This window comes from Neltuma alba, unplaced genomic scaffold (genome assembly GCF_004799145.2).
Source record: "Neltuma alba isolate B1F8T4 unplaced genomic scaffold, ASM479914v2 tig00011850_pilon, whole genome shotgun sequence".
NCBI classification, from domain to species: Eukaryota; Viridiplantae; Streptophyta; class Magnoliopsida; order Fabales; family Fabaceae; genus Neltuma; species Neltuma alba.
The window spans coordinates 610,531-626,922 of NW_021636455.1; the positions used below are offsets into that span (position 1 = coordinate 610,531).

General features: G+C 36.1%; 4 protein-coding genes across 4 annotated transcripts; 1 reads left to right on the forward strand and 3 right to left on the reverse strand.

Moving 5' to 3' along the window:
• Positions 1–402: 402 nt before the first annotated feature.
• Positions 403–1,460, reverse strand: LOC114718541 (protein RALF-like 24). Its single transcript, XM_028903895.1, has 2 exons — positions 910–1,460; positions 403–678 (listed from the first exon to the last, which is right to left on the reverse strand). The coding sequence occupies exons 1-2, from the start codon at positions 1,271–1,273 to the stop codon at positions 581–583; spliced, it is 462 nt and encodes a 153-aa protein (XP_028759728.1). The 5' UTR covers positions 1,274–1,460; the 3' UTR covers positions 403–580.
• A 1,378-nt stretch (positions 1,461–2,838) lies between these two features.
• LOC114718433 (heat stress transcription factor A-5) lies at positions 2,839–6,217 on the reverse strand. The gene is made up of 2 exons (XM_028903737.1): positions 5,799–6,217; positions 2,839–4,299 (listed from the first exon to the last, which is right to left on the reverse strand). Exons 1-2 carry the CDS (start codon positions 6,042–6,044, stop codon positions 3,073–3,075), a joined length of 1,473 nt encoding a protein of 490 aa, XP_028759570.1. The 5' UTR covers positions 6,045–6,217; the 3' UTR covers positions 2,839–3,072.
• A 954-nt stretch (positions 6,218–7,171) lies between these two features.
• LOC114718552 (probable polygalacturonase At3g15720) lies at positions 7,172–9,658 on the forward strand. Its single transcript, XM_028903908.1, has 9 exons — positions 7,172–7,180; positions 7,261–7,380; positions 7,643–7,723; positions 7,870–8,007; positions 8,199–8,381; positions 8,464–8,677; positions 8,773–8,854; positions 9,073–9,181; positions 9,323–9,658. The coding sequence occupies exons 1-9, from the start codon at positions 7,172–7,174 to the stop codon at positions 9,656–9,658; spliced, it is 1,272 nt and encodes a 423-aa protein (XP_028759741.1).
• A 1,013-nt stretch (positions 9,659–10,671) lies between these two features.
• LOC114718432 (putative pentatricopeptide repeat-containing protein At1g12700, mitochondrial) lies at positions 10,672–13,994 on the reverse strand. Its single transcript, XM_028903736.1, has 2 exons — positions 11,586–13,994; positions 10,672–11,088 (listed from the first exon to the last, which is right to left on the reverse strand). Exon 1 carries the CDS (start codon positions 13,611–13,613, stop codon positions 11,757–11,759), a length of 1,857 nt encoding a protein of 618 aa, XP_028759569.1. The 5' UTR covers positions 13,614–13,994; the 3' UTR covers positions 10,672–11,088; positions 11,586–11,756.
• Positions 13,995–16,392: the final 2,398 nt, after the last annotated feature.

Sequence of the window (16,392 nt, forward strand, 5' to 3'; positions counted from 1 at the left end):
ATTATCTCTATTCCTATATCAAATTAACAAAGCAACTGTGAAGAGGTTTTGCCTAAGGCAGTTGAGGTGAAATTAAGTTTTAAAGCAAAGCATGCCAACGATAAACCTTACCTCAGAATTTATCTATTACTGGGAGTCAACAATTATTAACGGAAAAGAAGAAACGCATTTCGTAGAGAAAAACCACGCCAAATTTATATTCCATTTCGTGACAGTAGAAAATAATCAAGAAAATGAATGAATATGACACAGATGTAGGAGGGATCATGGATGTCTAGGAGGAGAACGAAAATTGACGGCTTAGGAAATGAGAACAGTGAATTCATGAGAGGTGAGTGAAAAGTGAGAACAAATAAATGGTTAGCAGGGTGGAGATAGCGACAGTAAAATTGGAACAAGTAGTTTTCACTTTTTTAAGCTAACAACTCTCATCGAAATCCAGGCTATTCACTTTCTCTCAAGAGCTTCTGGATGGAATTTCCGTTCCTGAAAGCTGAAAGACTGTTTTTGATCCTCCTGAATGCGGAAAACTGTGTCTTACGACTTTCACAAGAGTTAAAAAAAAAAAAAAAAGGGAACTTCACTGGCAAAGAGATTCCAATTGATGGGGCCTTTGAAGGCAATTTAGCAAATCAACGTACATATCTCTAGGGCACAAATGTTGCAAGCAGTCATTTACTAAAAACAAGAAAGAAAGAAAAGTTAGATCCCTTATTATATTCTACAAATCATATGCTTTCCAAATGCAAACCCATGATATTAACCACAGGGAGTCTTTTAAAACAAAACCAACAGGATAGGAAGAAAATCAGGGGGAAAATAAGAACGTACATTGACAGGACCGACTTTCGTTTTCACGAATCCACAGTAAGGAGTATGAAATTGATCAAGTGTTGATTCCTTTAATACCTCTGGCACAGCCAGTGATGACCTCACAGCCTCTATTATAGGGATTGGCTTGAGTAGCGCGACAATTGTAGTAAGAAGCTCCGGCCCTATCACAAGGAACCATGTCTCTCCTGAGAGTCTCATAGCTAAGGTACCTTTTCTGCACCGCCAGAAGTCTCCTATTGGTTTCAGAATCCATCTGGGGATCTGTGAGGCATTCCCCAATGCTTTTGGCGCAAACCCTTTTCGTCATAACATGGAATTCGCCGTGCTCGAGCAAATTGAGGTCAACTACGGAGAGGCCGTCGCAGAGAGGAAGATGGGTGTATTGGAAAGCGAGGGAGAGGCAGAGACAAGTCCAGAGAATGAAGGAGGCTTGGGACATTGCTCGATTTCTGAGTGGGAGCTTTCTGGGTTTTCAGATTTGTCACTGTTGCGAGTTTTGTGAAAGAGAGAACCTTTTTTTGACTTTGGTGGGTTGGTGAGTCATAAATTGGCAAGCACTAAGCAGCAGTCAGCAGAGGCAATTGTACAGGTTTCCACTTTTTAGTCCACCATTGTAGTGCTGTGATGCACTGTAAGCAACTCAACCAAATTAAAGATGCCTGGTTTTCCTCACAAAACTTTCTATATATATTGTGTGATAAAAATTCCCAAAATATTATATATATATATATGTATATTTTATATTCTGTTGACTCCCCAAATAAGTTATTTTATAGATGAAATTTTAAAATAAGTAAATTTAGACGATATTTTTAAAGCGAAGAAAATCATCATGCAAATGAGCACTGACAACGTGATTCTTTAGTTTTTTTTTTTTGGGTGGGGGCCGGAAGTGATAGTGTGATTCAAACATTGAATTCTTTGCATCCTTTTTATTCAAGAATTAAGAAATTGCCTTCTATAGTTTTCCATACATTTAATTTAAGCATTGGTCTTGCTTGCTTGTTATTGTCAAAATATTTAATCCAAACCCTGCTGATTCTAGCATAGCATCACGAAATTCATTTAGACTGGATTTTTTCTCTCTCTCTGTAAAATACACTGAGGAGAATAATGTAAAAATTCTCAATAATATCTCTTTCTAATAGTTAAATATTGTCATAAAATGTGGGGGAATTTAAATATAAAAAATTGCAAGGAATTAAAGGAAGTAATGCAGCTTCGGGTTGTTTGTATATTTATACGATGATGTTATTTCACTAACAAAATTATTATGCAATCGTATATAAATAATTTAGGGTCTGTTTGGTTTCTTCTTAAAATAATTTTATAAAAAAAATTTTAGAATAAGTTTTGAAAAAAAAAAACAAAAGAATTTGTTTGGATAATAATTTTAAAAAATTATGTTTTAAAAAAAAATATAGAAAACTATATATGGTAAGTGATAGTTATCTTTACTAATGATAAGTGGTGGATGGTAGGTAAGAAGAGAAGAAGATTTTTCAAAACTTTTCAAAACAAAAAATAAAAAACACAAAAACAAAAATAAGAAAACATTTAAAAATTATTTTAGCTTTTTGGTTTTTAAAAACATGTTACTTTTTTTTTGTTTTTTTTAAAACAATCAACTAAAAACAAATTACTAAACAAGTTTTTTTGTTTTTCTGTTTTTAAAAACAAAAAACCAAACAAACCCTTAATCACTAAAAAATCTCACAATAAAACAAATTCTAATGCAAGATGACATCAAGTGCACGCTTCTCGCTTGTTTTTAGATTGCTCATATCGGATTGCACAGTTTCTCTTGATTTGCACGTAGCATATCAAAATACTCTTGAATAAAGGAACTGTGAAGTAAAATTCATCTTACTTTACAGACACAGTACAATGTAGAGAGGCAGCATCAGGCAGTTCAGCACACGAGGAGACAAGAACTTTCTCAAATCAAGATCCAAACCAACTCAGTCACAATAACACTCGCACATTCAGCTTAAAATTAATTCATAGTTAACTAACAGTATTAAGTGCTTCATTGATTTGTGGATGAAGTCAGCATAGTTAGCAGGAAATCGTTCAGTACTTAAAATATCTGCAAAACTTCCCAAGCAGCTAATATACACTATGACTCAGATCCAACTGCTAAAAGTTCATATCATTATATTATATTTATGATGCAAATCTCACATGCCATCTAGGGGAAACTTCTCTAAAACTGACGGAGGATCTAGGACAGCATGATCAAAGTGTGAGCTGATCCATATTCTTGACATTTCTGGAGATTCCAGGAATTGACCGGCCCTCGTCTTGCTCTTCATATGGATTTGCTCTATAGTTGGATATTGCCTCTTCATTGTCTGAACAACCGGGTCTTTCAGTAAGGAACTGTTCCCAGAACACATCATTTACTCTGGCTGGAGCAGCCGGTGGCGCTTGGTTGCTGCTCGGAGTCTCCTTTGACTGTGAGGAAGTTAAATTGGCAACCTCATGAGCTGGATTTCTCGTTGAAGGAACTCCACTATTAGAATCTTTATCGTTTTCGTAAAATCTTGATTCTGCCAATTTGCCTATTTCCTGACAGTCTATCTGCGGTGATCTAGCCGAGTATGGATTTCTGTTGACTTGCAAAGAAGAAGATGCCAGAGTCAAATTTAGATGGCAGGATATATGACTGTCACCTTCTTCATTACTTAGATGCAAAGAGTGCAGTTTTGTGCTCTCAGCAGTTGTTGCTCGCTGTGATGGACATGAATCCATCTTGAACGAAAAAGATGCTCCAGTATCTGCTAGCTCTAATGTTTCAGGTGCGAATGCAAGAGTTGTTCTTGTCTGCACTCCTTTGGGCGTTCCTTCAGATAGCCTCTTCTGTGGATTTTCCCCGTCTTCATTGGAACTCTGAGTGCTACGTGATACCAAATTCATATCTGAAACGGCTGGCGATAACTCCAACCTGAGTTTATTTGAGAAATCTTGGTGGAAAACAGTGCCAAATTCTGTTCTAAAATTGCTATGATTTTCAACCAAGTTATTTTCACCAACTGGCTGCAAGTGATCAACATGAGGCAATCTTCTTTTCTTATTATATGCTGATAAATCCATGCAATCAAGTTTCCGTGAAAGATGTTCAACAAAAGAAGGATTCTGAAGAGCCTTTTCTAAGTAGTTCAGCAAATTCTTCTGTCTCTTCTCCATGTTGTCTAATCGCTGCAATAGATCTTCCAGCTGAAGCTTCACAGCTGAGTGTTGTTTAAATCTGACAATGTTGGATTCAAGAGCAGATTTCTCACGCGCAAGTTTCTCAATTTCTTCCTCAAATGCTGCCCGTTCTGGGTCTACAACAGAGCCTGGAGGATGGCTGTGACTGTGGATAGGTTTCCTGCGGTGAATATTCTTGAGAAGATGCTTTTGATCTTTCACAAAATCATCATTCGCGAACTCCCATCGCTCAGGATGTATTTTCCGGAATCCCTGACAGTAAAATACATTCAAATGAACAAATTAAGTTACCTAAGAGGCCCCAACTTCACAAACTCCCTCTCCTAGAAAAGTGGAGAAAACAAGGCTAATTATGATCAATTGCATCTTTATTTAATGAATCAATCAATTCTTTAAATCTATCTTGAATTTCTTGGAGGCAGGTTTAAGGAATATCTAGAATGAAGAGGTAGCGTCAATTTTAAAAGTATATGCAAATAAAAGTTAAAAGAAACGCATGAAATTCGGATGAAAACATCAATCAATTTTATTCAAGCTATCGCACCTAAAATTCTATTTTTATCCCTTTCTGGTTTCTATTGAGGAAACAATCTTAACACATTGGCTAACTTGGTAGACGTACGAGCGTGAGAAACAACCAGCCATTTTCACATCAGCAGGCAGCAATGACAACACAACAACACCTGTGTTGATATAAGCTACTACCTCTAAGTAAAGTCAAAATGCGTCAAATAAGCTGTTTTGCAGAAAAAACTAGAAGGGACCATAACTGATAAAAGTACCGTATACACCTGTATAGTTGAAGATTGGCACTCTACAAATGCACTGCAAAAGAACTAAAGAACCTATAGTATTTTACCCAAGTCATCATTGATTAAAGTGATGTAATATGCAAAGAAAGAAACCAACTTCATACTGGTTCAAGCCTTTTTCACTTTCAAGAAAACAAAGATCTGGCAGCAAACACAATGCATAAATCTTCCATTAAAATGCTCATAAATTTATGAACCACCGGACCAGACAAGAGGCAGATAAAGAATGGCAAGGGCTGGAGGACCAGGTTGAGGATTAGCAAAAAATCTTTTCCAAAGTCAAAAACCCATAAAAAATTAAAGGGAAAAAAAAAACCAACATATATGGGAGGTTTGGAGTGCTAGGGGGAGCGGGCGAAACCTGTACAAGAGCCTCTCTCTCCATTTTACAGTGGATATTGACAATTTGATACAATTCCAAACGTTTTCATTCGTGAATATTGCAAAGTTACCAACCAAATTTCCAACTTACCCACAAATTAAACTCCAAACTAACAATACCATGAAATTGATGGTCCAGGGCCTAGGCATATACTTATGCACATTGACTGAATGGGTGACTGTGAACCCTGTGAACTGCACGGCTAAAACAAGTAGCAACTATTCACTAGATTCAGATGTCAAGGAATTTAAGTTTAACAGAGGATTAAGCCCCGTTCTAGACGAAAATAATAACCACCAAACACTGGCACTCCATCCGACTATCAGTAAGAGACCATGATGCTCCATAAGAAATGAAGGTACAATTGCTGAGCAGGAAGCTAATTTAAGACTTCCTGACAACAATGACTAAAAAAAGACGACCTGCACTATTGAATTGTACGAGCAATAAAAAATGGGGCAGAAAAAACCATCGACTTCATGAACTTTTGAAACTGATTTGAATTCAAGAATAATTAGGACATCCGCTATCGCGGAAGGCGTAAGCTTTATACTCACGTAGGTATTGAGCTGACGGATGAAGCTGGAGAAGTTGTTGTGCTTGAAATAGGTAGGAAGTAGATGACGAGCGAACTCAGGGGGATTCCAGACGACGAAGCTGTTGTTGGTTGAGCTCCACGATACAATATCGTCGGTGGAAGAATCGTCGACCATTTCATAGGTCTTGATAAGAAAAGGTGCCGGACCTCCAGTTCCGCCGCCTCCAGCGCCGGAGCCGGCGGACGAAGATGGCGCTCCGTCCATATCGGGTAGAATCAGAATAGATCTTCCGGAAACCTGTTCTGAATCTTCTGAAAAGACGAAAGAAGAGTCAGAGAGAACTGCGAGAAATGATGGGAAGAGCCGGAGAATGAGTAAAAATTGGACAACAACGACGTCTGATCCCAAGACGGATACGGTTCGAGAGAGAGATGAGAGCAAGTTGACTTCAACTTCGTCTTACCGTGCGCTGCCTGCCAATCTAGTTTTGGCCTTTTTGTCTTTTTCTTTTTTTCTTAAAACCTGATTTTGGTAGGTGGCGCTTTTTCTTGTCTAAAGCTCGCAAATTTGCGCCCAAATCGCGATAATTAAAAGAAAAATGGAACAGACGAAAAATCCACCAACACCATTGGCGTTACAAATATCAAATATAATTATATCATTGTACCAAAAAAATATAATTTTATAAAAAAAAAAGAAATATCAAATATAAGAAATATGTTTAAAAAATATGTTAAAAATTATGAATCGTACAGTTTATTATAGGATACCGAGAAAATAGTTTAATAGTTACTGTAAATTTTTTATCTACATTAAATGTTTTTACCACGGAATCACTCTTTACATCACCTTTACAAATTTGTCTTCTTTCATTTACTATTCCATAAATCAATATATTCTAGAAAAATTAAGCATGATAACAGTGCTGACTAACTATTTAGAATAAATAAAACGTATGCCAGTGATTGTATCACGGAGTCTAACATTGTATAATGGACGAATGTGTTGAGATTTTGAATTGTAGTTGCACATTATAAATAACTGTTTTTTCAATAACAAACAAGGAAAAGTAGTAGAATGCGAAAGAGGATGATGGTGAGGGCGATGACTGTGGAAAATTGCCCCCGGGGGGAGTGAGCAAATTTCAACGGCAGCTCAGCACAAATAGTTGAAACGTGAGAATTTTATTTGCTTTTATGAATCAAAGGGTTGGTCAAAACTCAAACCATGACTTTAGCATAAGCTGCCAAAGGCTTTACTTCTGCTACAACCATGGTTTAGGCTTTTTAACAAAGGTGCTGCCAAACACGAGTATGATAAAAAAGCCAAATAAAAATGAGTGGATGCTTCTAACCGCAGACTCATGATTGTTTATTTCTGAAATTGCATGGATGGAAATGGTATGTCTGACTTATGAAAAGTGAACGTTTTAAATAAAATGGATATAGCATACCTTGAAATTTCATATCTGTATATGTAGACATTAAACCTGAAGGAATTGGTGCAACATAAAAGTTCTGCCAAGGACTTAAAGTCAAAATGCAAAGAAATCAAAGAGAGAATCACACCAGGAGATGTGAATGTGAAAATCCAGTCATTGGTAATAATTTATGAATGTTGATTAGGGCAAAAATAAACCATCAAAGGAAAGAAATCTAATTGGAGATTTTACTAATATGAACATGCCACGCGTGGAAATAAAATTTGGGGCAACTGCCAATTGAGGGTGGTCAAAATCTTCATTACTTGAAGGCAAAATGGAAGCAGGGGAAAAAAAAAAAAAGGAGTCATTTACCATTATAAATTCTGTTTTATCACCAACCTAAGTATATATAAGTTTATGCACGTTGCTTGTGTGCTAGAATGGGCCTCCTGTTAATAATCCTACTTTCAATGTACTTGATTATGCTGCTACTGCGAATGGCCAAACTAATGATTCAAAAGTAACATACTTCATCACCATCTTTAATGTGACAAGCTCTTCTGCTATAGCATATATATGCCATCTGCTAGCTGCCATATTATTATTATGACGATAATGTATAATTGCTGGCTAAATTAAATATGAATGATTTGGGAACCTGTGAAGTCTTTTCTCAAAGCATGGAAGGATGTTTGTGAAGCAACACAAGACAGTCCAACCCTCTTAATTCCTAAAAACAAAACATTCATGCTGCAACCTGTGACTTTCATGGGTGAGTGCAAGTCTTCAACCATTAACGTCAAGGTAAACAATAAACTTAAATGCATTTTCACCATTTCATTTCATCAACTCTGTCATATGATAGTTGACTCTTTGCATTTTCATATTCTTTTGTAAAGTTATAATATAACCCAGAAAAAGAAGAGTTGTGCGTGTGTATATATAGAGTAGATTTGAAGGTATGAGGCTGAAGGTTGAGCGTTATGGGTTGGCAGATTGAAGGAAGGTTAATTGCGCCAAGAGGAGTGATCGATTGGAAATGGGAAGGAGTCAAAAAGGGCAGGTGGATACATTTTAGTGACATAAAAGGGCTGCTTGTGAATGGAAGAGGACTTATGGATGGCCAAGGTGCCCCATGGTGGGACTGTTTTCATGAATCCCGATGTAAGAGGCCTGATGTAAGTCTCACAACCTGCTTCTGCACATAAAGCTAACAGATTTGAATGATTCTGTGAAAATTAATGTGATGAAATGTTGCAGATGGCTTTGAGTTTTCGCAGGTGTGAAAATCTACAACTTAAGGAGCCTACTCATATAAATAGCCCAGCAGTTCATATACACTTAGATTGCTGCAACGGGGCGTACATCTCCAATTTGAACATTGTTGCGCCTCAGGAGAGGTCAAACAGTACTGATGGGATTGATATCTCCACATCTTCCAACATCATCATTCAGGATTCCAATATTGAAACTGGTCACTGTTCATCGACTTGGAACCTTCTGAATCTTTATCCCTCCGCAGATATCAATGTATTAATCATTAATCTTATTCTTCATAATTTGCCGTAGGTGATGACTGCATCGCCATTAATAAGGGTTCATCTCTCATTAACATCACTGGTGTTTTTTGTGGACCTGGTCATGGCATCAGGTGATTATTATTCATCATTTCCTTCAACATTCCTGCTTTGAAACTCAACCAAAAAAGAAAGACTTGGTTCTGTTCAATAAACTTGTATTATCTGTCTATGGTGTGTGTTGTTGGTGTATATACATATAAAAGTTTGCTTGTTTTCTTCAGTAAATCAAAACAGACCCCTCTGTTATGTGTTGGGGAACAAACTAATGCATTTGTAAACTTATTTATAGCATTGGGAGCCTCGGACCACAGGGATCTCATGCAACAGTGGAAGACATCCACGTCCGAAATTGTACTTTCACAAGAACTTCAAATGGAGCCAGAATCAAGACATGGAAGGTATCTATCTATCTGTATATTATATATAACAATACATGCATGGTTATAATATCTCGGATATAATGGAAGACTGACATATAGTATTAGCTTCCAATCATGTTTTGATCAAATATATGCATATAATGAGTTGTTCTTGAGCAGGGAGGATATGGGTATGCCAGGAAGATCACATTTGAGGATATAACACTGGTGGAAGCTCGGAAACCAATAATTATAAACCAATACTATGGGGGAGTAGATGAAGTGACAGCAGTGGAAGTTAGTGACATCACATATAGGAATTTTAAGGGAACTTCGGCTACTGAGAATGCAACTCAATTGGTGTGTGACGTCAACAGAGATTGCACCGACATAGTGTTGGATCAAATTAACATAACTTCTTCTCAACCTGGAAAGGCCACTTATGCATCCTGCGAGAATGCTCATGGCACAAGTTCTTCATCAAATGTCCCTGATACAGATTGTCTTAAAGTCTGATGTCGGATATCTCAGTTTGATTTTAAAATAGCAGCTTTAGCCCTCTCATATGGGGTTTAAATAACAATTTTCTCAGCTTTGTTAATGGCAATTAATAATAGCATGGACTTTCCAGGAATATCCATGTCTCTTAACTTCATAACCCTACACACTTATTTCCTATATTTTCCACTCAAATCAACACTTGGCTGAATTATCTAAGTAAAATATGGCATCATATTAATTGAATGAAGTTATATCCGTTACTAAGTTGAAGTGAGGCACGGACATTGATAAACGAATGTTTTCGGGATCCTAATTTTGGTTTCTCACATTCTAGTCTCATCTATTAAACTCAATTCCCATTAGTTATATGTAGGTTAATTTTGTTTTTTAAGATGCGCTATAGGTTGTAATGTTAAGGGTTTTTTCTTTTGTGATTAATCAAGATTTAATTGTTTATCAAAAACAAAAAAGAAAATGAAATGCATCATTCTATTCTCTCTTCCCTTTGCCCTCTTAATAAGCTATTACTTTCTATTCATAACACAAGAACTAGTTTAGGGTTGAATTCACAGTATAGAAATTTAGTTTACTCTATTTTCATATTTATTATATTTTTCAAATTAATTTACCTAATTTATAAATTAATATATAATATTATATTATATAAGAGTATCTTAAAATAATTAACTAATCTATTTGATTTTCTTATTCCTTTACTCACGCTTTGTGCGTCAAATGAACCGTAACACTACCCACCGGCCCACCTAAGAGGTTGCGAGTTGCCACACTAAGCATATATTTTTAAAAAGCCCGGGTGTATTATTTAACGGAACGAATTCGTTTAATATTCTGACGTAAGCTTCCACCGATCCATATGCAATGTTAACCATATGACGCAAAATTGACCGTTATACACTAGTCATTGTTTATTCAGTTCAGTAGATCTAGGATACCCAACATGTAATAAAAAAATGAGAATTAATTCATGTATTTAAAAAATCCACTGTTTATTTTTCAAATTAAAGATAAAAATTTGTTCATGACACGAAATAATTCATGACCCTTGTGTGCTCATAAATCATGTACCATCACCGCTCCCCCCCCCCCCAAAAAAAAAAACCAAAAAAGAAAACACAAACTTGAAGAATTTGCAGCACCATGCTCGGATAAGACAACTGTACAAATTTTTCCCTATAATATATTTAACATTAGTGTCATATGCTTTCAATGTCACCAGCAAGTCAAGCTTTCCAAAGCATGAAGGCAAGGGATGATCGCCTTAACACCAAACAAGTTTACGTTGATGTCTTCGCAAACTACAGTCACCGAAATTACGGGGCATATTTGCCTGGTGCGGAACAAGTTTTGTTGAGACTAACATGTCTTACAGGTGTGGATGACATAACTCATCCAGTAGCCTCCTCATGCGTTGAAAAGCTTCCAATCTGGGGAGGAAGGAAAAAAGAACCAGGAGTCAAACAATCATTTATTTTCTTTATAAATCTGCTGAAGGTTCAAGACTGCAGTTAAAAGATCAGCAGAAAGGGCAGCAAGCACCCACTTAATGCTTCCTAGGTATTTTTCTTCTCACTGCTAAACCTATAGAGATAACTTTTCAAACGGATGGTTAACTAACTCTCAAAAGTTGAAGGAAAAATATTTTCAAATGTACAATAACAATAAACCTTATCCTATTAGGTCAAGTTGGCTGTATAAATTACAAGATGTCATTGTGCTCTGTCAATATCCGAATTTTTGGATAAATTGTTAATCAAAGACTCTCCAATAAAAATATCTCTACATGTAAACCAGGTAATCAACTACTAAAGAATGCAAGTGAAAACCTAATTTTTAAATGTCATATAGGTCAATGCCTGAGCTATTTTAAATCATCTGAACATCTATCAGAATAACATGTGCAATTAGACGTCCACGAACTTACTGTTAAAAGGAATGCCCTGTATTCATGACTTCGTGATTCTCACATTAGCATGCTATGCTGCTCAACATAGCAGGCACAGAAGACATGTAACGCCTCAACTGTAAAGGCTTATCAGATAATCAACTTGAAGGTTAGATTCAAACAGACTTCTAAAGCCAATCTTCAAATGCATTATTTTTCCTGCGTCAAGAATTGCCGAAAGGTACTGTCTACTTCATTAGTTGATATGCGGCTGATAAGCATTTCTGTGGTGGAAGCATCCACAAAGAAGCCTTTCTCTTTCATTATTTGAAGGTACTTCATTGTTTTTGTAATCTCTTTTTTCAGAAGTAGTCCTTGGACAAATACATTATAAGTACAACTATTGGGCAAGCAGCCATTCTCTTCCATAGTTGTTAACAAGTTTTCAGCCTCATCCAGTAGCCCTTCTTTACAGTGACCTTTAATCATTACAGTATAAGCATAAACATCCAATTGAAATCCTTTGGCAGGCAAACTAGAAAAGAGCTCCCGTGCAGCATTGAGTTTTCCAAAACTGCACATTCCATCAAGCATAATACAGTAGATCACATAATCAAGATTTAAATTTCTCTTCTCCAGTGAATCAAATAGTGATATTGCTTCAGAATGAAGCCCACATTTCCATAGTCCATCCAACATTACAGCAAAGGTCTTGAGATCAGGCATTTGGCCATATTTGTGCATGTTAAAAAATAATTCTTTCGCAGCAAGTGGTCTCCCTGCTTCACAAAACCCACCGATAAGAGTAGTCCAAGTGACAACATCTGGAATTAATCCTTTACTAATCATTTCATCCAAGAGATGCATGGCCTTATCAATATCTCCTCCTTTACACCATCCATGAATCAATGAACTATAAGTTACAATGTCTGGTAAACAGCCCCTGTTAATCATCAAATTAAATACCTTGATGGCCTCACTCATTTGATTTCGCAAACGATACCCATCCATCAATGAACTATAAAAGGCAGCATCAGGCTCCTCCCCCATATGAATCATGAAACCCATAATGGCTTTAGCACCCATGATCATTCCCCCTTTGCAAAATGTATTTGCTAAAATACCGAATGTTTGTGCATCTGGCACGATTCCCCTCTGCCTCATCTCATTAAATACTGCAATAGCCTCTTTCAACCTACCGAAATCACAAAGACCATGAATTAAACAGGTGCAAGTGACATGATTAGGTCGAATACCTTTGCTAATCATTTCGGAACACAAATTTAAAGCCTCAAATACCAATCCGCCTTTGCACAAACTATTGATAACCGTGCTGTAAACTACAACATTTGGTTTCCCGATTCTCTCTTCCATCGTCCTTAGACACTTAATAGCAGCACATGTGTCACCAATCTTGCACAATCCGTTTATTACCACTCCAAAGGTTTGAATGTCAGGTTTATACCCAACCTTTTCCATATCTTCGAACAATCTTATTGCATGAAGCAGGTAGCCTTCTTCACAAAGTCCATTAATGAGAGTATTAAATGTCACTACAGTGGGCTCCAAACCAACTTTGAACATTGTCCCCAAAATTGAGAACCCATAACCTGTCTGCTTTAAATGGCAAAGACAATTTATCGCAATACTGAGAGTATAGACATCAGCTTTTATACCTAAAGAATACAAGTCTTTAACAAATAAAATCGCAGTTGTATAATGCCTCATCTTCACAATCGCCCCAATCAATAACGTAAAGTCAAAAACAGATGGCAAAGGCTTCATCCTAACCATCATATGAAAAAAATCTACGGCAGTATCAACATTTTTCAATTGTCCGGACCAGCACTGACTTCTCATGAAACTTAAGAACTGGGGATCGGTTTCTGTAGCATTAACAGTGGTACAATAAGTGTGACAACAATAAGAGATGACTGCAGATGGAAAGTAAAAGGAACGACATGATGGAGAAACGGGAGTTCTGGAATGAGCAGTAACACCCATCTCGTGAAGAAGAAGAGGAAACCAAGGAAAGAAAGCTGTTCTTCGTATAATGGGATTAGACATCAGCTCTGGGTCTTACAATACGATAGGGTTAAAACTCAGGAGCAGAGACGAGAAGCAAAAGAGGGTGAATTGCAAGGATCCACCGTTTCGCTTACGAAGCATCGCAAGGATCGAAATGAACAGAAAATTGCTAGGCAATATATCATCGAACTCAACCCGCACATTCGACATGTCTCCGCACTTATTCTAGGGTTTTCTTCAGGGTTGGCGGCTCATTCCTTGATACCCAGCGGAATGAGGGAGAATGAGGGATACATTTTTACCCTGAACAGAAGAGTTGACTTGGTTCTGCAAGCAAGCGGATTTGGAATTGAGCTCCAAATTCTTCGAGCCAAGGAATTTCCAGAAGAGTCAAGACAGAGAGCGGCTGGTAAAACTTGGAGAGCAAATGCAAAGATTTCCGAGAGTCTGAAAGTCTGAAAGTGAGAGCGCATCAACGTGGGTTTAAGGTGGGTTTAGCTTGAAGACGCAGGCCTCACTTACGTGTTGGATTTTGGGATCACAAATTTGGTTTGCTTTCTTAAAAGGCATTTTTGCTTTTCCTCCCCCGAAAATTACTCTATCATTAAAATTGCTTAGATTAATTAAAACTGGCATTTTATCTAGTAAATCCTATTTGAGATTAATTATGCCACAAAATCAAATACGTTAACTATCGATTATTGATTATTGAAAGTGAATATGAGAATTACAACTTGATTATAAAATTTTAATAGCAAATTTTACAAACTATGAAAGTGAAAAAATAATATAAGTACGGATGGTTACTGTAGGTTATTTTTATACTCTTACATTTAGGCCCAAACTTCTTTTAGGCCTTCCCAATACACTCGAGCATATTGAACAAAAACATAATAATGACTCAAAAACAATGAGCTCACTTAACAACCAAGTTAAATTTAGGGGGTGTTTGGCAAAACCAAAACCAAGGTTTCAGAATCACTTTTCCGCAAAATGAGATAACCTCCTCCACATATTTACTTCGTAATCCGTAAAAGCACTTCTGAAACCATGGTTTAGTTTCTATCCAAACACCCCAGTGGAAGGAGAAAATTACTTACAAGGTTGCGAAGCTGACAGTATCTCAAGACCTTGATAGGATATCATGTTAATATTAATATTAATTATTTTCAATTTTTGTTAAAAGCTTATACCATTTCATTGTCTATTACTTTGAGTCATCCGTAAAAATCATTTTAAAAAAATCATTTCTAATTCTAGTTGATATAGTTGACTACTAACATTTTCTACCTTCATTATGATGTCATATCGTTGAATATTTGTCTCCGGACTTTATTTCTCTAACATTTTCCCTTTAATTATTTCACACATAAATTCACAATTAATTTATCATTTCAAAAATCAAAAGTTGAGTACAATACTCATTTTACAAATTTACTTCTTTCACTTAATAATATCATGGAACAGAAGTTTGATATAACAAATTATATCGTGAAAAATATAATATACTTTAACAAATTATTCCCTTTCGTCCTTTTTTTTTTGGGCCAACCTTTCGTCCTTATTATAAGCACTTAATAACAACTTTACACAAAATAGTAGAAGTAAATAAAATTAATTATTTCTTGTAAAATTTTAAAATTACCCTTAGTAAAAGTCACTATTTAAAGAAGTTTTGTTCATTAGTTACGGACTTTTATAATAATTAAGGATGCTAAGTGAAATTTTCATCATTACCCGTATACCTTATCATATCCTTGCTACAAACAAGGGTTTAGCTGTTAAAAAGTGGATCATCATTTGATGACAAAAACCTCCAAAAGCCATAACAAAGACAAATAAGAAACAGCAAAGATAGGAACTAGCAACCAGCTATAATAAACCAAATAATAAATAAATTAAGGCTGTTCATGGGACGGATTGGGACCGGGACAAGCCCGTCCTGGTTCTATCCCGATGAACAGTAACGGGACAAAAAATTTGTCCCGTGTCCCGGCCCATCCCGGGATTGTCCCGGTCTCGGTTGGGACGGGACGGGACAGATCCGAGACGTCCCGAAGTATTTTTAAATTTTTTAAATTTTTTTAAAAAATCTGATTTTTTTAATTATATTTTTTTGGGCTTAAACCTTATAAAAACATCTTTTTATTTTCTTTTTTATTTGTTTGGGCACTTTTAAACAAAAGCTCAAAATATTACATATAATAATCATTAAAAACTCTAAATAAAAGCTTTTAACACAATAAAAACTTGCTAAAAATTCTAATGATCAATAATCTCAAATCATTAACAAATATAAAAACTCTAAATAAATATATCTATAGTTTCATACAATAGTCTCAAATCTTTAAAAAAATATGAAAAAAATGATATTATATAAATAGGATAAAAAATTAAAAAAAAAGGAACCGGGACAGGACAATCCTGCCCCGTGTCCCGTCCCATCCCGGTCCTTTTTTTGTCCTATCCCGAAAAATTTCTGGACAGATCCGTCCCGTCCCAATAAGACCGGGACCAGAACAGGCCGACCGGGACGGACCGGCCTTGAACACCCCTAGAATAAATAGATATTAATTCATGCATTTAAATGATAATGGATTTCTTTTATTTCTCAAAATCATCTTCCAATTAACTCTGTGCATATATGAACTGAGAAGGAAGGCGAATAAATACAAGAAACCAATTATAGTAGACAATTATCGGTATTAAATAATGCTTAATTAAGCTGACGCGTAAATAGTTAAATATGCATCTGGAGGAATAATTGAAACATGAAGATAACATAACATGATAAAAGATCAAGGCACGACTTGAAGAT

Bases quoted from the DNA above. Each gene is read 5' to 3' on its own strand.
- LOC114718552 (XM_028903908.1), top strand. The intron at 7,724-7,869 runs GTAACATACTTC...GAACCTGTGAAG, and splicing joins GCCAAACTAATGATTCAAAA to TCTTTTCTCAAAGCATGGAA. The intron at 8,855-9,072 runs GTGATTATTATT...ACTTATTTATAG, and splicing joins GGACCTGGTCATGGCATCAG to CATTGGGAGCCTCGGACCAC.
- LOC114718432 (XM_028903736.1), bottom strand. From the start codon at position 13,613: ATGTCTAATCCCATTATACGAAGAACAGCTTTCTTTCCTTGGTTTCCT.
- LOC114718433 (XM_028903737.1), bottom strand. From the start codon at position 6,044: ATGGACGGAGCGCCATCTTCGTCCGCCGGCTCCGGCGCTGGAGGCGGC. The intron at 4,300-5,798 runs GTGAGTATAAAG...TTTTACTGTCAG, and splicing joins TCCGTCAGCTCAATACCTAC to GGATTCCGGAAAATACATCC.
- LOC114718541 (XM_028903895.1), bottom strand. From the start codon at position 1,273: ATGTCCCAAGCCTCCTTCATTCTCTGGACTTGTCTCTGCCTCTCCCTC. The intron at 679-909 runs GTATTAAAGGAA...TCTTGTTTTTAG, and splicing joins CATCACTGGCTGTGCCAGAG to TAAATGACTGCTTGCAACAT.